We start from the raw sequence: 22,685 nt of genomic DNA on the forward strand, positions 1-22,685 counted from the left end.
GCAGCTCTCAGACAAGCTGGCATTTTAAGTCTCTGTATGACATGGGAAACTAGATCTCGGATAAAGGAATTGTGCCTAATCTTCATAATAATTTAAAATACTCACTTTTATTGCAGGCATCGGAAAAGACAGAGAATTCCCAATGTGAATAGATACACATACAATAAGTTGCTAAATGAATTATACCTTATTCGTATTCCATGCACTCAAAAATTATTAGAAACATGAAATATACTGTATTCATATTAAGATACAATATAATGCCAGTATGTTAAATGCTATGATCCTGTGAAGAGCAAATAATTAACAGTATAATTGCTTACTAACTAGAGGTATACTCATTTTTAGTCTCTATAAATACATGCTAAATTATATTAGATGGGACATATATGTTGACCAGATAAATGTATTAATATCAGGAAATAGTGAGTATATTAAATATACAATTAACAATATATAAGAATCTGTATTTACTATTAACAGTATTTGATGGTGAGACTGCATTTCTGGTTGTCTGCTGCCACCTATAGTTCAAAAATGGTATTACAACCAAAAGGTATTTGGCTGCTCAGGGAGGAGTTTCCCAAATAACCAATGATATGTTCAGCTTTGAGGGCCTATCAAACTCTTGTGGGAATGATTAAAGAAAAGAAGGAGGGATTTATCTTGAATAAGAACCCACACACACTCAGGGCTCAGAGACAAAGAAGCATAACTTTTGGAGAGATAAACATACAGGTTTTGTGTATTTAGTGTATTCTCTGCCATTTTGGGACACTTTATTGAGAATAGAAAGATGACAATTTTGAGGCCTGTATCCTTGCAATAGTGGACTAAATTCTTCTTAGATGACCCACAAGAAATTCTGGAAGCTGAACACTCATTTGGTTATGTGGTAATGTATGGCAGTGACTATAATTTGATATTTAAAGCAAATACATTCATTGTTGCTACAGTTAGATTGCAGCTGGTAATTTAAAGGGACAGTCAACACCAGAATTTTTGTTGTTTAAAAAGATAGATAATCCCTTTATTACCCATTCCCCAGTTTTGCAAAACCAACACTGTTATATTAATACACTTTTTATTTCTGTGACTAACTTGTATCTAAGCATCTTCTGACCGCCCCTAATCACATGACTTTTAGTTATCTATTGACTTGCATTTTAGCCAATTAGTGCAGTCTGCCACTAGCCACGGGAGTGCTCACAATGCTATCTATATGGCCTACATGAGCTTGCTCTCCCCTGCTGTGAAAAGTAAATAAAATAGAGGCAGTCTTCAAGGGCTTAGAAATTATCATATGCACCTTCCTAGGTTTCCTTTCAACTAGAATACCAAGAGAACAAAGCAAAATTGTTGATAAAAGTAATTTGGAAAGTTGTTTAAAATTACATGCCATATCTGAATTTTTTTTTTTTTTACTTGACTGTCCCTTTAAAGAGCATATTTTGTATTTTGAGTTATATTCATAGTCCTGTCCTGTGTAGTTTAGAACTAGTCACATTAATGCTAAATAATTTTATTTGCTAGAAAAGAATTTGTATTTTATATTTATAAATCAGTTTTCCTATTGTGACATTTCATACAAATTGGTTATTGTAGTTAAATTTCTCTGGTGTATTAAGTTATTTGTAGCTATTGTGATATATTTTAAAATTTGCTTTATTGTGGCTAAACAAGGTTATTTCACCTCAGATTAATTGGCATATAAATTGGCTGTTAAAGTATCTTGTTATATTGTTTAACTAAGCACTGTTAAGTTAGCGGTCCATATTCTGGTATTTTATAGTGGTATTTTAATGTGATTCATTGTGAGTAAGGTTAATTTAAAGATATATTTTTATGATCTGCTGTATAGAATATTGCAACGGAGTAAGCGTGCATAATTGATTCATAATCTAGTTTCTACATAAATATACTTCAATGTGTATATAAAGCTAACTAATCTATGAACTAAGGAATAAATATTGATTTTAATAAATATATTATTAAGTATATATACATTTTAATTGGAGGTTACTTTAAAGATGATAATAATAAATACATTATATTGTAACCCTGGAATATACCGACAACAGCAGGGAAAATATTAGCAAGAACTCTTAAAAGGAAAAAATGGAAATGATTTGTACATGAAATCAATACTGGACGAAGAAGGATAGTCTGCCCCCTACTAGATCCGGTCCTGGATCGGGGGCCACCCCTTCATGCTGACTTGGGAGCAGCCACGGGTTTTTTGGACTGCTTGCCCTGGTTGGGTCTCCACGTGGACTTGGGTTGAGAATAACCCCCATCCTGCTTAGTGGAAGAGGCAGAGGGTATTCCCTTGAAATTCCGAAAGGAACAAAAATTATTCTGTCTACCCCTTTGTTTGGGTTTCGTATCCTGAGGGAGGAGGTGACCCTTACCTCCCGTGATGTCAGAAATAATCTCTTTCTGGTCAGGACCAAACAAGGTCTTTCCCTTATAAGGGACACATCCGCAGACCAGGATTTCAGCCACAAGGCTCTAAGCGCTAAGAGTAGCGTCTGTCACGAAAGAATTGGCAAACTTAAGGGCTTTAATTCTATCCTGTATCACTTCCAAAGAAGTCTCAGTTTTAAGAGATTCCTCCAGGGCATCAAACCAATAATCAGCCGCCGTGGTAACCGTGACGATGCAGGCCTCCGGTTGCAAAAGCAACCCTTGATGAATATAAAGCTTCTTAAGAAGACCCTCTAGTTTCTTATCCATAGGGTCCTTAAAGGCACAACTATGCTCAATAGGAATAGTAGTTAGATTAGCCAGAGTGGAAATAGTACCTTCCACCTTAGGTACCGTCTGCCAAGAATCCCTGATAGCATCCGCTATAGGATACATCTTCCTGAAAATGGGAGAAGGAGAGAATGGAATACCTGGTCTTTCCCATTCCTTAGCAACTATCTCTGAAGATCTTTTGGGAACTGGAAAAATATCCGAGTAAGAAGGAACTTCTAGATATCTGTCCAACTTTCTCAATTTTTCTGGAGGAACTACGATTGAATCACAGTCGTCCAGAGTCACCAAAACATCCCTCATTAACAGACGGAGGTGTTCCAGCTTAAACCGGAAAGACACTACTTCTGTGAATCCGTCAGTAGCAAGGCGCTATCCGATTCAGAAAGTTCACCTTCAGATAAGGGCTCCAATTCCGAACCCTGTGATGGCACATCTGATATCGCCATTAAAGCATCCGAAGTCGTATTTGACATGAGGGCGTCCTTCCTTCTGCATTTACCTTGCATGGCGGGAAAGGCAGACAACGCTTCTGAAAGAGTAGAAGACATAACTGCAGCTATGTCCTTTAGTGTAATTGCAGTTGAAACTGCAGGGGAACTGGACTGCGCCTGGGCAGGCGTTAGGGGCTGTGACGCTTGGGGAGAAAGACGCGGCATACTCTGATTCTCATCAGTAGAATCCTGAGAAGTATCGCTTTAGTTAACTCTTTATCAAAAAACATTTGCTCTGAACTGTAAAGCCCTCTCAGTACACGAGGGACAAAAAGTAACAGGAGGTTCCACATTTGCATGCAAACATAATGAACAAGTGACATTCATAATATCATCCATGTTGGTAAATAAACAAAACAGACTTGGTCTTGTGCAAACTTATAAGTTAATCAAGGACCTCTGAATAAAGCGTGCAGTTGTGCCTTTAAATATTAATTTGCAAAGTTATAGAACTCACACTCGGCAAAATTAAAACGGAGATATAAGAGGATTAAAAAGGAAAATCAAGTTATAATCCCTTAAAGTAACAGGTCCGTTAAACTAAGCTGCCTCTGCCGCCTCAACAGCTCCGCTGAGGCGCCTACCTGCCCCCTCCACTCCGTATCCAATATACTCTGCCTGAGACCGTTTGCTTTTTTTAACCTAAAACCATGCGGTCCCGGCAGTGAGTGAGGCTCCGATCTCTCTCACCCACGCTGCGTATGTCAGAAAATAACTGCGCGGCTTCCAGAGCGCGGGAGAATAACTCCGCCCTTCGTGGGCGTCAACTAACTCCAAGCATCTGACCTCAAAGAAACCGCGAGCCGTATGTAGCTGCAAGAGCGGCTGAACATACCATGCGGTCTGGCCCCAATAAATGTGCCCTTATCCTGTAAAGCGTGTAGCTGAGGGAGTAAACACACACACCGGATCTGATATACAGTAGACACCCAACACTGGAGACATGCTCCGTAATCAGCCATGTTAGCCCCAGCGTCCAGCCCAAAGTCCGTCTGCACTCTCACATAGAAGAATAAATGTGTCCTGAGCGGCCCTATCTAATCCTCCCCCACCGCATCTTCCCTAATACCAATAGAGAAGCCCTGGGGAATTAGGGAGTCATAGAAATAAAGATTGCAGCAGTGTCTGAGTTAGTGCTGTCCCAGAAATTAGAGCTGCACATACCTTAGTGCTGAGCGACAGCATGAACGGTCCCACAGCTATGAAGAAGTCCTCTTTACCTTCTTGCCATTCTGTGGAGACATACAGGGCCTTAGTTAACAATTGCTAAGACAATATTAAGAAGGGCAGCACACAGTATGGGAGGCACAGTGAGAAATTACTCCCACCAGTTCCCAATGCTTTAAAGCCACCTGAAACTCTGCTAACAAGAGGCTGACCAGGTCCTGGCTACACCCTGAAATAAAATAGTACTCACTGGCACTATTAAAAAATAAAAAACTCTTGATTGAAGAATCTAAACTAACACCTCACTTTACCTCTTCCTATTACTAACACAGGCAAAGAGAATGACTGGGTTGGGAGGGAAGGGAGGAGCTATTTATACAGCTCTGCTGTGGTGCTCTTTACCTCCTCCTGTTGACCAGGAGGCGTAATCCCATAAGTAAGGATGAAATCCGTGGACTCGTCGTATCTTGAAAAAGAAAAATACTTCTGAATAGAAATATTGGCTGATACTGATTGAAGAAGGGAGCAGTGTGAGAGCGCAACTCTGCAGCACAGTGGAAAAAATTGTGAGGCCAGCTGTGAATTGCAACAAAGAGCATACTAAAAAAGTTAAGTCCCCAAAATAAAAGTATTGCAACACCGTTTGTTGGTCCATAATCAATAAAACTTATCTTGTCCCCTTCACGCCTCTTAAAGTGACATAAGCAAATACATGTTGCAGGCACCAAGCTCCTGATATGACACTGTCTGTACTCCCTTATAAATGTCCTTTTATATACATGTTAAAATGTATCTAATACTAGCCTGTGGGCTATTTGAGTGAATAAATAAAACAGTAGAGGATTTTCCATATAAGAACAACAATAAGGCCAAGCAGGGGGAGGCAAGATACCAATCCTTGGGACACCTGTGAAAGGCTAGTGACCAAAACTCCTGCAGGATAATTGTTTATTACCTGTCCTGTTCAATGGTGGAATCTTGCTCACCTTTAATAAACCTGTCTCACTGGTTTATAGAACTAGATGTATAATATATAAGGTGGCGCAAAGAGCGTGCTGATTCCTATTGGACACAGTTATTAGTATGTATGTACGTTCCTCTTCTTGTCGGTATTTATAGTGCATTTTATACAAAATTTACTTGTACTTCAATAATTTTATACCTTTCTGCAAGTAATGTTGTAAATACGTGTGTATATTGATTTTTAGTTCTTTTCTCCTTACTATATGTGTTCATTTAATTATGTCACTTTTATACTGGGTGGTTATAATCCCTACTTAAATACTTGTTGCCTTGACCACTTAATTGGTATACTTAAAATGACAAACCATTAAATATTAATATTCCAAAACATTTATTATACTAGACATTCATATGACAAGGGCTGAAAAACATATACGTTCTCCTAAAATTGCTAAAAAAAAACCCACTGGTGTCTATATATACTATGTCTCCTTTAAGACTGAACTTGTTAAAATCTTCTCGAATGGCAATTTCTACTTGCTACACATCATCCAACAATATATTGCATTTAGATACAATGTAATACAATCTTATGTATTCTAATACAGTGTTTAAACAGTGTTCCGATAGGAATATTTGAGCATTTGTGCTTGTTCTGCTTATAAGTCAAATACCATCTTCTTCAATAGAGTTAAGTTGCCTAATGATTAAAAAATGAAATGACAAAGATACAATGTCCTTTTCTAAGGTGTCTCTATCGTGTGACTTCCCAGGTTTTCACCCCTAGAAACGGTATTGTATATTTTAAATTGCGATATTTCGTATTGACAGTATAGTGAAAGTTCATTTGAAACACATATATCAGTGTTGGCTGTTTAAAATGCTATGAGTTTATTTACATACGTTTTTTTTCTTTGTTATCCTTCTTGAAAACAGTGCACTGTTTCGATGAGATGTTTTCCCCAGATGGATAGTACCAGTGGAGCTCTGTGTCATCCAACCTCCGTTTACCGGACAATGAGAATGGAGCTTCAATCCCTCCTATGGGTGATGCCGGTCTTAATCTACCTGTTCTCCTTGTAAGAAAAGTCATGGACTTTTTGCCAGCTGCTGTAGTGCTCTCTCGGCTTCTATGGCTGGCAAGGTAACTGGAGCTGGTGGAAATCCGTTCTTTCTGGATTTTTTTGTTCTCCTTGTGATGGCGTTTAGCTGATGGCTTGCTTTCAGGTTTCTACACGTTTCGGCTGTCAGCCATTTTTAAGATACCTGAAAAGATCTATCCTGTGCTTTTTAAAGCCTTGTTTTTTACCGCCTTATTAACCGTTTCTTTGCCATTTGTTTTTCGCAAATTTCATTATATACTGTCTTTGTTCGTTTCTACTACCTTTGTTTGACATATTCTTGTTCTTAATAAATTGGAGATGGTATTTCTGGTATCTTTTTTTAATTAAAAGATTATATAAAAAACACTTTAAAATACGGCACACATACATTTACAAACTATGGAGATAATCAACTTTGATTTTTACTGCTTCTTTATGAGTTGTTATTCATAACCCTTTTTGATCCTAGAATATATCCTGAGATATATTTGGATAATTATTCCGTGCTACACTTATCTAGTTATAGCTTTTCTAGTTTTATCCTTAAAATACCTTTTTAGTTTGTTCCATTATGGTTAGGAATTATTCGATTTGGATGTTCTAAACTATCCTAATTGCATATATTTACTATTCTCCTTCAAATTTTATTGGCAAATATTTGTGTACATACTTATATTGCTCTACCCTTGTATATATGAGTTTGGCACTAATATTTATCCTAGACCATTTTGGTAAGAGAACTGATAATTTCTTATAGAGAAATTAAAATAAAATAAATACTTTATATTGGATCTATTCTGGAAATATATAGTAATTAGCCTTATGGGTCTGTATTTCATACTTTACATATATAACTTTATATATAGTATTAGCTAATATTGTTATCTAAATTATTGAGTTCAGGTCTAGTTCGCTATTAAGTCCTTTTGGGTATAATGTGCCCATTGTGTAAATTAATTCTGCTTTTTGGTGAAGGAGTCTCTTTTCTATATTACCACCCCTCCCATCTTGCTTTACTTTCTGGATACTCCAGTATGTCATTTCTTTTGGGTTTCCCTTATGATGTTCCTTAAAATGTGTATATAGTCTGGTATTATCCTTTTCTAGTTCAATGCTCCTAATATGCTCTCTAATTCTGTCCTTCAGACTCCTACTTGTTTGTCCCAAATACTATAATTGACATGAACATTGAAGTAGATATATTATATTCCTGTCCGTACATCTAATTACATCACCAATTTTCAATATTTTATTTGTGGTGGTAGATTTTACTGTATTTGTTTTAGTGCTATGTTTGCATGACTTGCAGTCATGGCAAGGAAAGAAACCTGCTATTTTCTCACCCTTTAAGTTACATTATCCATTTGGTAGTTTAGGTTTATATTCACTGGGTGAGAGTATGTTTTTCAAATTTCTTGCTTTTTTGAAAATTATGTCTGGTTGGTATTTCAGTCTTTTGCCAATTAGTGGGTCACTTCTGGCTAGGTGCCAATGTTTCTTGATAATACTTTGAATTTGTCTATGTTGTGCCAAAAAGGTTGTGATAAAGGGAATATTAAATGTGTCCCACTCTCCATTTTGTTTTATTTCTTTATAACCATCCTGTAGTAATTCTTCTCTATTTCCCTCACTTTGTTTTTTATATCTATTATTTTAGTTGAATTGTAACCTTTCTCCTCAAATCTCTCCTGTAAAATTAGTGATTGTTTATCATAGTCTGATATGTCAGTACAATTTCTTCGAATTCTAGAGAATTGCCCTTTTGGTATATTGCGTTTCCATTTTTCATGGTGACAGCTTTTATAGTCAATATAGTTATTGGCATCAACTTTTTTTAAAAAAAAGGAGTGGTTGTAATCTTATTATCAAGTATCTTTATCTCCAAATCCAGAAAACTGTTATTTTTGCTGGATTCATGAGTGAACCGAAGCCCTAGGTCATTGTTATTTAAGTCTTCTATGAATTGGTTAAATAGTTCTTGATCTTCTCGCCATATAATGAACACATCTATAAAACGTTTATACAGCACGAGATTTGCACCCCACGGTGTTGTCGACAGAAAATTTTCTTCGAATTGTCCAACAAATAAATTTGCATAGCTGAGTGTGAATCTCGTGCCCATAGCTGTTCCTCTCATTTGTAGGTAATATTTACCATCAAATTTAAAATAATTGTTACGCAGAATAAAAGACATACAGTCTAAAATGAATCCTCGTTGTGTGTTAGACATATCTACATCTTTCTCTATGTATCTTTCAGTTGCTTCTAACCCTTTTGAGTGTTCTATGCAGGTGTATAGGGAGCTCACATCGCATGTTGTGAGTATATAGTTTTCTTGCCAATTTATTTTTTGTACTAAATTCAGAAAATGTTTTGTATCTTTTATGTGTGATGGTATATTCTTAACATATTTATGCAGGAAATAATCCACATATTGTGAAAGATTGGAGGTTAGTGAGTCAATGCCAGAAATAATGGGGCGGCCTGGTGGATTTATTATGTCTTGATGAATTTTCAGAAAAAAATAAAAGACTGGTGTCCTAGGATATTCTATTGTGAGAAATTTGGATTCTTAATTATTTATTATTCCCCTTTCTTTGGCCTCTAATATCATATTGTCTAAGTCTTTTTTCATCCTTTGAATGGGATTGTTTGAAACGTTTTATATATATTTATTTATTTATTTTAATTTCTCTATAAGAAATTATCAGTTATCTTACCAAAATGGGCTAGGATAAATATTAGTGCCAAACTCATATATACAAGGGTAGAGCAATATAAGTATGTACAAAAATATTTGCCAATAAAATTTGAAGGACAATAGTAAATATATGCAATTAGGATAGTTTAGAACATCCAAATCGAATTATTCCTAACCATAATGGAACAAACTAAAAAGGTATTTTAAGGATAAAACTAGAAAAGCTATAACTAGATAAGTCTAGCACGGAATAATTATCCAAATATATCTCAGGATATATTCTAGGATCAAAAAGGGTTATGAATAACAACTCATAAAGAAGCAGTAAAAATCAAAGTTGATTATCTCCATAGTTTTTAAATGTATGTGTTCCGTATTTTAAAGTATTTTTTATATAATCTTAATTAAAAAAGATACCAGAAATACCATCTACAATTTATTAAGAACAAGAATATGTCAAACAAAGGTAGTAGAAACGAACAAAGACAGTAAATAATGAAATTTGCGAAAAACAAATGGCAAAGAAACGGTTAAGGGACAGTCTAGGCCAAAATAAACTTTCATGATTCAGATAGAGCATGTAATTTTAAACAATTTTCCAATTTACTTTTATCACCAATTTTGCTTTGCTCTCTTGGTATTCTTAGTTGAAAGCTTAACCTAGGAGGTTCAAATGCTAATTTCTTAGACCTTGAAGCCCACCTCTTTCAGACTGCATTTTAACAGTTTTTCACCACTAGATGGTGTTAGTTCACGTATTTCATATAGATAACACTGTGCTCGTGCACGAGAAGTTATCTGGGAGCAGGCACTGATTGGCTAGACTGCAAGTCTGTCAAAAGAACTGAAAAAAGGGGCAGTTTGCAGAGGCTTAGATACAAGATAATCACAGAGGTTAAAAGTATATTATTATAACTGTGTTGGTTATGCAAAACTGGGAAATGGGTAATAAAGGGATTATCTATCTTTTAAAACAATAAAAATTCTGGTGTAGACTGTCCCTTTATTAAGAAGGCGGTAAAAAACAAGGCTTTAAAAAGCACAAGATCGATCTTTTCAGGTATCTTGAAAAAGGCTGACAGCCGAAATGCGTAGAAACCTGAAAGCAAGCCATCAGCTAAACGCCATCACAAGGAGAACAAAAAAAATCCCGGTATTGCAAAAAATCCAGAAAGAACGGATTTCCACCAGCTCCAGTTACCTTGCCAGCCATAGAAGCCGAGAGAGCACTACAGCAGCTGGCAAGAAGTCCATGACTTTTCTTACAAGGAGAACAGGTAGATTAAGACCGGCATCACCCATAGGAGGGATTGAAGCTCCATTCTCATTGTCCGGTAAACGGAGGTTGGATGACACAGAGCTCCACTGGTACTATCCATCTGGGGAAAACATCTCATCGAAACAGTGCACTGTTTTCAAGAAGGATAACAAAGAAAAAAAACGTATGTAAATAAACTCATAGCATTTTAAACAGCCAACACTGATATATGTGTTTCAAATGAACTTTCACTATACTGTCAATACGAAATATCGCAATTTAAAATATACAATACCGTTTCTAGGGGTGAAAACCTGGGAAGTCACACGATAGAGACACCTTAGAAAAGGACATTGTATCTTTGTCATTTCATTTTTTAATCATTAGGCAACTTAAATCTATTGAAGAAGATGGTATTTGACTTATAAGCAGAACAAGCACAAATGCTCAAATATTCCTATCGGAACACTGTTTAAACACTGTATTAGAATACATAAGATTGTATTACATTGTATCTAAATGCAATATATTGTTGGGTGATGTGTAGCAAGTAGAAATTGCCATTCGAGAAGATTTTAACAAGTTCAGTCTTAAAGGAGACATAGTATATATAGACACCGGTGGTTTTTTTTTTAGCAATTTTAGGAGAACGTATATGTTTTTCAGCCCTTGTCATATGAATGTCTAGTATAATAAATGTTTTGGAATATTAATATTTAATGGTTTGTCATTTTAAGTATACCAATTAAGTGGTCAAGGCAACAAGTATTTAAGTAGGGATTATAACCACCCAGTATAAAAGTGACATAATTAAATGAACACATATAGTAAGGAGAAAAGTAAGGAGAAAAGAACGATCAATCAATATACACACGTATTTACAACATTAGCCAGACTCAATCAAGAAATGGTTCCGGTTATTGAACCTGACACTTTTATTGACCAATTGTGTGAGGGGTATATACATACCAACTTCAAAAATAAATCGAATTTTGTGCCCCAATTGAAAAACAATGCCCATATCGAAATCTTCAGACAACTTGTTAGTGACGATTTTGATAAAATAACCAAAAAGATACATGGACAAAATAATCTTTTTCCTAATGAGAAAAAAGCCTTGGAAAGTCTTAAAAACAACAAATCTATTGTCATAAGACAAGCCGACAAAGGCGGAGGGGTTGTGCTTCAAGACCTTGCTGACTATCTAACAGAGGCCCGGAAAATTTTATTTGATGTTAACTATTACACGAAATTGAACTCGAACCCCACTACGAGGTTTAAATCATCTCTTAAGGATATTGTTGATTCTGCCTTCAAAGAAGGTATACTCCTTAAAAAAGAGAGGGATTTTTTGGTTACTGATGAGCCCAATTTGGCATTTTATTACCATTTGCCTAAGATACACAAAAACTCCTCATGCCCACCAGGTCGACCCATCATAGCGGGGATAGGCAGCCTAACTGACAACGTGTCTTCATACGTTGATCATTTTCTACAGAAATATGTCCGGGGTCTTGAATCCTATATTCAAGACTCCACAGACCTCCTCAAGAAATTAGAGGGATTGAATATCACACCCGACCTGGTGTGGATCACCTGCGATGTTCAGGCCTTGTACTCAAATATTGTACACAATTTGGGTATGGAGGCAGTGTCAGAATTTCTGGACCAAGATTTTTATCTTTCTACCAACCAGAAAGAGTTCATTTTACAACTCATATCTTTCATCCTGGAGCACAACTACTTTGTGTTCCAGGATGAATTTTTTCTTCAAACCAAAGGTACTGCCATGGGTACCAGGTTCGCCCCTAGCTACGCGAATTTGTTTATGGGTCATTTTGAAAAGCGTTATATATATGACTCACACTATGGGGCGAGCCTGGTATTCTATGGCAGATATATTGACGATCTGATTTTTATATGGAGGGGCAATGAGGACTCAGCCACCTCTTTTGTGGATTATTTGAATTCAAACGACAGGGGCTTGACCTTCACGAGTTCAATTAATAATAAATCAATTGTATACTTGGACCTGCATTTGAGCTTTAATGAAGGCAAGGTGACTAGTACAACCTATTTCAAGACGGTTGACTGTAATAGCTATCTGGATTTTAAAAGCTGTCATTTTCATGCCTGGAAACAAAACGTACCATATGGTCAGTTCAAACGTATTCGCCGTAACTGCAGCACGTTATCTGACTATGATTCCCAAAGTCAGGTCTTGAGGGAACGTTTTCTGGAAAAGAACTATCCACTTAGTATTATAGACAAAGGTTACAGAAGGGCTAGATTAGATGATAGGAACGGTTATTTTATCAACTCAAATAAACATTTGGGACAAGTAACGAATAACTATAATGAAAATACTCTTTTCATCACGCAATTCAATTCTAATCATGCATTGATTAGAAAGGTGCTGGCCAAACATTGGGACATTCTAACTAAGGATCCCATTTTGGGTAAATCGATAGGTACCAAACCAAAAGTGGTTTACAGGAGAGCTCCTACTCTAAAGACCCTGCTTGCTCCCAGCAAGATAGTCAAACATAAGAGACAACCAGCCCTCATAACACCAAAGTCTATTGCACCAAAGTTTGGTGCTTTTAGATGCAGAGCGAGCAGATGCAAGATGTGTCAGTCGATTGACACCAAACAAAAAACCTTTCGATCTTCTATCACTAATAGATCTTATTCGATCATTGGACATATCTCTTGTGCATCAACCTATGTTGTATATTTACTCACCTGTTTATGTGGCATCCAATATGTGGGCAGAACCTGTAGGCGGTTCAGCATAAGGTGGTCTGAACATAAACGTAATATGAGGAAGAATTACAAGTACCATAGTCTCTAGACACTGCAACATCATGCACAATGGTGATACTAATTGCTTCTCCGTGACCCCTTTAGAACATATACCTAAATCTTATATCTATAATAGGTATTTTAGATTAAGACAAAGAGAAACGTATTGGATCCACGTTTTGAAATGTATGCATCCTGATGGGTTAAATTTGTGTATTGACCTAGCAGCCTTCCACTAATTAGAGCCATCCACTAGAGCTGTACTCAGTTACCCAATCTTTATTTTTTATTTTTTATTTACATCTGAGCGCTTAGTATAGTCAGTGACCAAGACTAATATTGTTTGATATATTATTTCTGGTGTCTTTAGTTATTACTAGTAGGACATCTTTCTATTAGGGCCATCTAGTAGAGGTGTTTCCAGACACTCAACCCATATCTTACATCTTACATCATATTATTTAATATAACAATTACATCTGAGCACCTAGTATAGTCAGTGACTAAGATTAATATTGTTTAATTTATTATTTATCTGGTGCTTTTAGTGATTATTAGTAGGACTTTTTAGGATCCCCTTATATTTATAAGACTTTTTATCGCTGGTCCTTTTAGTCCTATCCCCTTATTATCCAAGGATTGCCCCCCTCCCTTTCCCCCCCCCCCCCCCCATCGCAAACAATTTTATCTAATAAATTTTTTAAAAATCAATGTTCAGCCCCCTTCTATTAAACTGGACCATTATTATTATTATTATTTTTTTAACTGTTCTGAGTCTTATAATGATACTGGGTTATTATGAAACACTATTATTAATATTAATATCTTAATTTGTGAGCGTTTCAATTCTCCACATGTTGTATGCTGTTACAGTAATATTTATTATTTGTATGATTTGAATCTGTATATTATCTGTAAGGACAGATTAATTACAAACTTATAATTCAGAATGTTTGAAATATTTGTGTATGTTATTGGTTGTCTGCAGTCCATCCTTAGCTCCGGCTCCTGAGACACCTCCTACTCGATTCACATCCTATCACCAGTTATCCTCACTTGGGGATGTGTCGGCAGCAGGAGCTTTGTGATTGACACAGGTGTGTTATAAATAGAGCAGGTATTCCCATGTATTACTATCAGCCTGATGAAACGACTATTTGTTGAGAAACGCGTTGCTGTACGCATGTTTTTATCTGTTTGTACTCAATAAATGTATCCTTGAGTACATCACACCTGCCTGTTTTCTATTACTATTGCCGCTGGAGCAATTTGGTTACGTTCCTGATCCCCTTTGGAGGTCCGCTGTGTCGAGTATCCTTCGACTCCATTGGTTCCCCTGCTGGGTCGTCTCTGACGCTACTTGCTGAGTGACGTCTGTCTAGCGTACCGAGCTTACGCCTGTCTGACGGGCGACTTTTGGTTCCGTCCTGCTTGTTTGGGTACACGTTTGTACCGCCGCTCTTGTGAGTAACACTCTGTGTGGGGGGTCCGCTGCTATTGTGTATCCCTCTGTTGCCTAAAACGATACTTGTCCCATGAGGCGCCTCTTCCATCTGTCATCCACAGGTTCCCGTTGTCCAGTTACCATTTCTAAGAGAGCTGCCTGGATTGCTGGTTGCCGAATCCGCCATCTGCCACATGCTGTGATCATTTGCGCACTTCTATAGAGACTCTGTGTTTATCTTGGTTCTCTTGAATCTATAAAATTATTGAAGTACATGTAAATTTTGTATAAAACGCACTATAAATACCGACAAGAAGAGGAACGTACATACATACTAATAACTGTGTCCAATAGGAATCAGCAAGCTCTTTGTGCCACCTTATATATTATACATCCTGCAGGATAATTACTTTAAACAGCCTTAGTACCCTCCTATATTCTCATCTTCTTATAATAGCTGTTTTTAGGGAAGTAATGGGTCTGAACTTAATTCAGAAAATCTCACAAAGGTTCTGGAGCACCTCAATTCTTCACCTGATCCTTTGACGCAGATTAAGACTGGGATACCAGAAAGTTGAGAGGGATTAAAAGCTTGTGGAATGATTAGTATCCTTTGTCTCCTCCTAGTGGCCAAGAGTTGAATTCCAAATAGTAATGACTTGTGGACTCTCACCACCTAATGGAAAAAAGTTTTTGGCAGTCATTTCTTTTCAGAATCAAGGTAGGTTGGACAAAAAGAGAAAAGCTTACTATGTCTTTTTTGAAGTTACTTCTATATCTATCCATATTTACAATTAAATTATATGGTGCATTTCACATAACATGAATATTTTCTGATAGGGAAATATGTCTTATGTGGTGCAAATCATTTGTTTGTTGACATATAAGCAGAAGTAAGAAGCCTTTCTTATATTCCTTTAAAACCTGTTTGACTATTGTGGGTCTAAAATTATAGTGGACAACTGGCAGTTGTTGGTGGCTTCTAAAGCACCACCCAGTGTGTCCTATGAAGCAACTCAGAACATTCCATTTTACCTTCAGAAACCACATTTCCTCTACTCTACATAACACCTACACTAAACCCATATGCACACAGCAGCTCCAACAAAGTTCAATGCACTTAGTGACCACTTATGCATTTGAAATCATTTGGTAGCAAGCTGGTTGTTTATCACTAGTCTAAAACCAAGATGTTAACTGTATTGCTGGGAAGTAGAGCAAGTAAAATGTCCATATATCAGGAACTCTTAAAGAGCTATCACTCTGTTGTGAGTTTATAACACATCGTCTCAATTTATTAATTAGATTGGTTGCGTTATTTTAAAATGATGAATAATAATGTAATAAAATAAAGATGAAGCTAGTAGTTTATACACAATCTATCCACAATGAATTACAAACAAAAGAACGTTTTGGAGAAACCTAAGGTTGTAGAAATTTTACCTCACAAATTAGACATCCAAGTCATATGCCTAGGAAGAAGGCAAGTTTGAAAGGATAGATCAACAACCACTCGCAGATACCACAGCATTTTGTTTTAGGAATGGCTCTGTTACACCACCAAGATGGCCCGCTACTTGTCTCCTTAAAAGTTTAATGAAGGGGTGTGGTGGTTTAGCAGGCATGACACATTGGGCTAGATTACAAGTGGCACGCTAAGGATAACGCAATATTGCAATATCACGAATGTGCTAACTTGAGTGTGTCTTGAGTTCGTATTACAAGTTGCAAGTAAATCTGTGCTTGTCAGGTTAGCCAGATTGAAGACCTCACATAAAAAGGTTAGGGCTAAAAATAAATGTGCACCAAACACAACATAAGTACAAACGGTTACACTCATATATACACTATATAATAAAAAATATTCATATAAATATTAATAAAACACTTTATAAGGGTTAAAAGATATATGGTATATCACAAGGTGTTTTAATGGTAAGGGATATATATATAGATAGATAGATGATAAATATATGCAGTGTTCTCCCTAGGACCTTTTTAATGGGCGCACCACCCAGCTAAAATTAGCTAATATTAAAATGTTTTTAATGTTTATTGCTCAAATTATCATTAAATAAATATATTATAAATTATGCAATTAATTTGAGCCTTGGATAGCAGAAAATTTTATATTATTAGAAAGTATTACACTGCCCCCAGCCAGCTGGCAAAATTTCCTGTGGAGAACACCGATATGTATATCAATATATATTGATTTTAAAATAAAAATAACATTTTCTTCTATGTGAAGAACATTGGAATGTGAAATATGAATTACTCACATTGGGTTGAGCGCACTTGGTCTAATGCAGTGTTAGGTATTTTTTCCAGCAGTTCACTCCATTAAGTTAGCTCAGTCGCGATATCTTAAGTTAGTGCTCGTCGGGTTTCGCTTGCACGCAATCCATTTACTTTCAACTTGTAATACGCGTGCATTAAAAGTTTACTTCTGGCGGTGTTTGCATGCGAGAGAAAGCACTAAATAGAGCTCCACTTGTAATCTGGTGATCAAGTTGGGGAGAAGGCAATATGGTCTTTCAATTATATGCCAGTTATGCCTTCTTCCTAATTAAAGCTTATCTTAGCTTGACAAAGAGCATTATTGAGACACAGAGCATGTGGAGAAGCCGTTGTTACCTCACTAGACAACCAGGAAGCTTGGATGCATAAAATAGTAGATGTAGGGACCATGCACTTTATTTTCACTAGACCTCAGAAATCATTGTATAGACGTCAGGAGGGATGGGAGGAGGGGATGAATAGTGTGCCTCTTTTTCCAGTGCAGATGCCACATGAGACTTATAACAATATAACAAATATTGCAAGCTGACTTTTTCAACTACTTACTTCTTTCACATAATTCCTATCCAGGTCAGGGACAGTATCATTATTTGTCTTCATGTCTTTGTCTGATAATTCTTTGTCTGTTTCAGCTCGATGCAAAGACACCCGGCATCCCGGCTCATTAGTGCAATACAAAGACTCATGGTCTAAATTAATGTCAGAGTGCTGGATCTCCGGGGAAAGAGAGTCCATTTCCAGACCACTCTGAGAATCGCTCAGTTCATCATGCTGCAGTTCTGAATTAATGGTAAGTTCAGTTTGAGCCAGGGGTGTTACAACATCATCAGAAGCAAGTGTGCGAATTATAATGCCAGGAGTGTGACAGTGGACGGTAACGTTATCACTAGTGTTAAGCAGATGCTCCGGCTGTGAAGAGAACAAACAGGCATATAAGAAAAGAAAAATAACAAAAGTATTAGCCATTAGCACTGCTAAAACGAAAAGAAAAATTTTTTGTAACATTTGCAAATTTTATTTATGTATATATCAAGAGTTCCACTAATTTAGTTACAACACAATTTAGTTGTAAATGGCGAATAAGTTTTTAATTTCTCATGGATTTAAGAGTGTAGCAGTATTTGTTGAAAGAACCTTGATAAAGACTTACAGATACGGCATGGACAATGATTTGTTCTGGTGATGTGGGAGATGCTTCTGATGCCAATGTCACAGATGGGTTAGAGGCAAGCGTTAACGGAAGACCTTGACTTGAACCTGTATGAAGAATGAAGGTACCAGTGGTGCCACTTGGCTGAAGGTAGAACGACTTGCATAAAGAAAGAACAACACAGTTAGGAAGCTCCTGACTCCACCATGTGATGTTCCTTTATCTACTATGCATGATAACATAACATTAATATATAATAACATAAAAACAGAATTTATACTTCCTGATAAATTTCTTTCTTTGATGAGGAGAGTCCATAGCTGTCCAGAACATATATTTCCTGCCACTAAGAGGAGGTCAGGAACCCTCACAAGAGCTTTAATCCCTTGCACCTCCTCTCCCCACTCAGTTTATGTATAGCCGAGCAGATGAGCGAGATAGAAAAAGGTAGAAAAGACAAAAAAGCAGGGTTAAGAGGTGCAAATAAGACCTATCGCCCATCTAGTAAAAATGTGGGCGGGTCTGATGGACTCTCCTCATCCCGAAAGACAGAAATGTATTGCTAAAGTATAAATTCCGTTTTCTTTCGTAAGATGGTGAGAGTTCATAGGTACCCATAACATGTGGGATACAATACCCAAGCTTAGAGTCCATGTTAAGGATGGGTGGGACAAAATGATGGCAGTTCTAATTTGCCGAATACTGTGGCCTGAAGGACTTTCCTGCCAAAAGCAACTTCAGAAGAAGCATAAATATCAAAAAGAAAAAAAATCTGCAAATCTGTTCCAAGGAGGCAACATTTTTGAAGGCCCAAGTAGTAGATACAGATCTAATAGAATGAGCAGTTACTCTTTTTCGAGGCGGTTTTCCTGCAACCAAGTAAGCCTTACGAATATAGTCTGTTTTGACCACGATGCCAAGGCCACTGCTAAAGTTTTGACCCTCTCTGCGACCTGAAAAGTAAACAAACAAGCTAAAAGCTTGACTAGATTTTTCTTTGCATAAATGTTTTCTAGATGATCCATTTATATAGCCCACCTGGGAGTTTTTTTTGTTACAATGTATTGCTTATATTTTAATAACATTTTGCTTGTTTTAAGACTCCTAACCAAGCCCCAAAGTGTCAGATGTATACATGCGTTTACAGACCACTTCTGGCTCCTGTTTGTCTCTTCTGTCTTTCATATGAAGGGAAGGGGGGGGGGGGAAGAGTATCTGTGCCCAGGCCCTTTCACTGGGTGTTCCAGCTAACCTTATCAACAGTGCTAAACTTAGAGCTTCTAAGTGAGTTTTTAAAAGGTTTTATACTGGATTTTTAGATCAGTATCTGTGCATATTCTTCCTTATAGTAGTGTCTACTATATGCAGTTATATGTAAAAATTGGTGTATACTGTCCCTTTATGCCTTTAGTAGCCTGGAGATAGAATTTAAAGGCTCTGACTACATCTAAATTGTGAAGTTGGTGTTCCTTAGGGTTAGAAAAATTTGACACAGAGAAGGAATAACAATTTCCTGTTTAATATTTTCTGAACAGACTACCTTTGATGCTGCTACCCATAAGACTCACTACTTCCATAAATTGTGCTACAGATGGAGAATGAGCCATCTGTAGAAAAAGACAGGCAGTCTAAAGTTTGGTTCTGCGAAGATCAGTGAAAAATAAGCGCATTTTAACTGAATCTATTATCACACCAAGAAATCATTAGCCATTTTAAGGACTTTAATGCAGTTGGTGATATTCTCAGAAGATTGATCAGAAACCATCTGAAAAAGAGAATTACATCAAAAGGACTCCACAGTCGCAACACAGGTGATTGCAACTGCAGGTCTAAGCTGAAGAGCCGATTGGGAAAATAATTTCCAAAGCAAGGACTCAGATTTGCAAAGATATATTCCAAAACGTTATGATATAATTTATATTATCAGTGTATTTGAACAAAATACAACACTTCGGGTGGGGGGGGGGATATATGAGTCCGGAATGATGTGCAGACTAAGGCCTGTGAGAAAAAAACACTATGAGACCAAAAACATATTTTATTAAATAAAAAAAATAAAACCCTTGTGCCCCCAACCATAACCTCATCCATCATGAGCTGAACCACTAACTGCATAAGGCAGTTTTCTGAAAGAGATAGTGTAGCTTTTTTGTTCTGTGAGGAAATATAGTGAACCCAGGACTAAAACATACTGAGGGCTGCTAAGGGGTAATAAGGCAATGAAAAAATAGGGATTTTAACTCTGAATTCAATAATGTTTTGTGCTAAACACATAGGTAAAGCGCTATGTGTTAAGGCTGAGAACCCCCAACAATTTAATACCTATATAAGGAGAGTACTAGGGGTAGTTCCTGGGCTGTTTTTAGTGTCTGAGTCACTGGGACTGCAGTACCCCTCGGCTGTATCTTACCAGCTTGCTGAGGCCTTTATCCCTCACAGAATGCTGATCCAGTAAAGAGCCCATTCAGCGCAAGTAAATATACTGCAGATGATATTTGCGGATATACCAGCAACCCCTCAGGAGGAGGCTAAAGAACGGGGTCCCTGCGATGCCTGAGGGCAATTATGGCTGAGAGAGTTAACCGTGAGAATACTGACATACCATAATTGAGGTATTTCTTTAACCCTGTTTCACTCAGAGAAATTGTTGGAGAAATTATCCTGAAGTCTTTCCTGAGTGAAGACAGAGGAGGGGTAATGGGTCTCAATTGGGTCTCAACTCCTAATAATTAGATAAAGAATAATAAAATCTTGCTTGCAGTGTACTTCTCTCAATCTCTCTCCTCAGAGGCCAAGAACAAACTGAGTGGTGAGGAGGAGGTGGGAGGGATCAAAAGCTCTTGTGAGGGTACTTGACCTCCTCCTATTGGCAGAAAATATATCCCTCGTGCTATTGACACCTATCGACTCTCCTCTTCATACGAAAGAAAAATTGAATAGCATTGAAGATTAACCAAGCTTATAAATACATGTACCACGCAGTGTGGCTGACCCAAATAAAGAACAGCTGGCATGCTGAAGACTGCTATTGTACATCCTGTTGTATAAAGATGTATAAGAATTTCTATTAAATACAGAAGGAATTGTGGAGACAATATAATTACCCATGTTTCTACTTTCTAAATGAAATTTTAAGATTTTATAAGGCTATTCCTGAGTATAATGTCATGTATCTATTTACATTACAATAAACAAGTTAACAGAAATGTTTCAACCTTTACTGGTTTTTACTACTGTAAACATGTATAGGAATATCATAGTGTACATAATAGGCCAGTGAAATGTGACTATACAAAACAAAATAAGTAAACGTATATTGTAAAAATGCATCTAAATGAATATGAAATGTGCTACTGTCCCTTTAAATAGATGAATTAGGCAAATGCATTTGTCACTTTTGTTTAGCAACAAATGCAGAATATGGCCGCCACCAACAGCAGGATTAAGCTCTTTTTGGAGTCAGGATTTTGTCTTCTGAGAGTACAAGATACAAACAGCTGGATTTGCACAGATCTTAGTTTGTTGCACTTTCACAAAAATAAATCCATCTGCTGGCGGCGGCCATATTCGCCATTTGTTTCTAAATGACAGTGACGATTACAAATGTCTAAGTTGTTTACTAGTTACTTTCCTTTTGACAAATATAAATCAAAGTGTCACCATTTCTCTATTTTCACTTACTGGAAGAATCTCAAAAGTCTGTAGTGTGCCGCTGTTCAGTGTTATGGTTTCCGAGTCAGCAGAAGGTAACGATGAATCAGATGATGCTATAAAAAAAATAAATAATTATGCTTACCTGATAAATTTCTTTCTTTCCAGACATGGAGAGTCCACAACGTCATTCCAATTACTAGTAGGAATATCACTCCTGGCCAGCAGGAGGCGGCAAAGAGCACCACAGCAAAGCTGTTAAGTGTCACTCCCCTACCCATAATCCCTAATCATTCGACTGAAGGGAAATGGAGAAAGGAATTACACAAAGGTGTAGAGGTGCCTGAGGTTTAGTCAAAAATAACTGTCTAAGGGTGGGGTCGTGGACTCTCCATGTCCAGAAAGAAAGAAATTTATCAGGTAAGCATAAATTTTGTTTTCTTTCCTAAGACATGGAGAGCCACAACGTCATTCCAATTACTAGTGGGAACCAATACCCAAGCTAGAGGACACGGACTGAATAGGGAGGGAGAACAAGACAGGCAGACCTAAACAGAAGGCACCACGATTGAAGAACCTTTCTACCAAAAGAGGCCTCAACCGAGGCAAAAGTATCAAATTTGGAAAATTTGAAAAACGTATGCAGAGAGGACCAAGTTGCAGCCTTGCAAATCTGTTCCACAGAAGCTTATTTTTTGAAAGCCCAAGAAGAGGAGACAGCCCTAGTGGAAAGAGCTGTAATTCTCTCAGGAGGCTGCTGACCAGCAGTCTTGTAAGCAAAATGAATTATACTTCTCAACCAGAGGGAAAGAGAAGTAGCAGTAGCCTTCTGACCCCTACGCTTTCCTGAGAAACATACAAGTAGGGCAGAAGACTGGCAAAAATCCTTAG

At 37.1% G+C, this 22,685-nt stretch overlaps 1 protein-coding gene across 1 annotated transcript in view; it reads right to left on the minus strand.

The window, feature by feature from the left end:
• DMTF1 (cyclin D binding myb like transcription factor 1) overlaps positions 1–22,685 on the minus strand; it is a 171,567-nt gene that overhangs the window by 34,469 nt on the left and 114,413 nt on the right. Inside the window, exons 13-15 of the mRNA XM_053716504.1 lie at positions 21,825–21,910; positions 18,144–18,302; positions 17,540–17,902 (exon numbers count right to left, since the gene is read on the minus strand). Coding sequence (XP_053572479.1) covers positions 17,540–17,902; positions 18,144–18,302; positions 21,825–21,910 — 608 coding nt within the window. The remainder of the gene's footprint in view (positions 1–17,539; positions 17,903–18,143; positions 18,303–21,824; positions 21,911–22,685) is intronic.

The sequence above is a fragment of the Bombina bombina genome, chromosome 6 (assembly GCF_027579735.1).
Source record: "Bombina bombina isolate aBomBom1 chromosome 6, aBomBom1.pri, whole genome shotgun sequence".
In the NCBI taxonomy this organism is placed as follows: domain Eukaryota; kingdom Metazoa; phylum Chordata; class Amphibia; order Anura; family Bombinatoridae; genus Bombina; species Bombina bombina.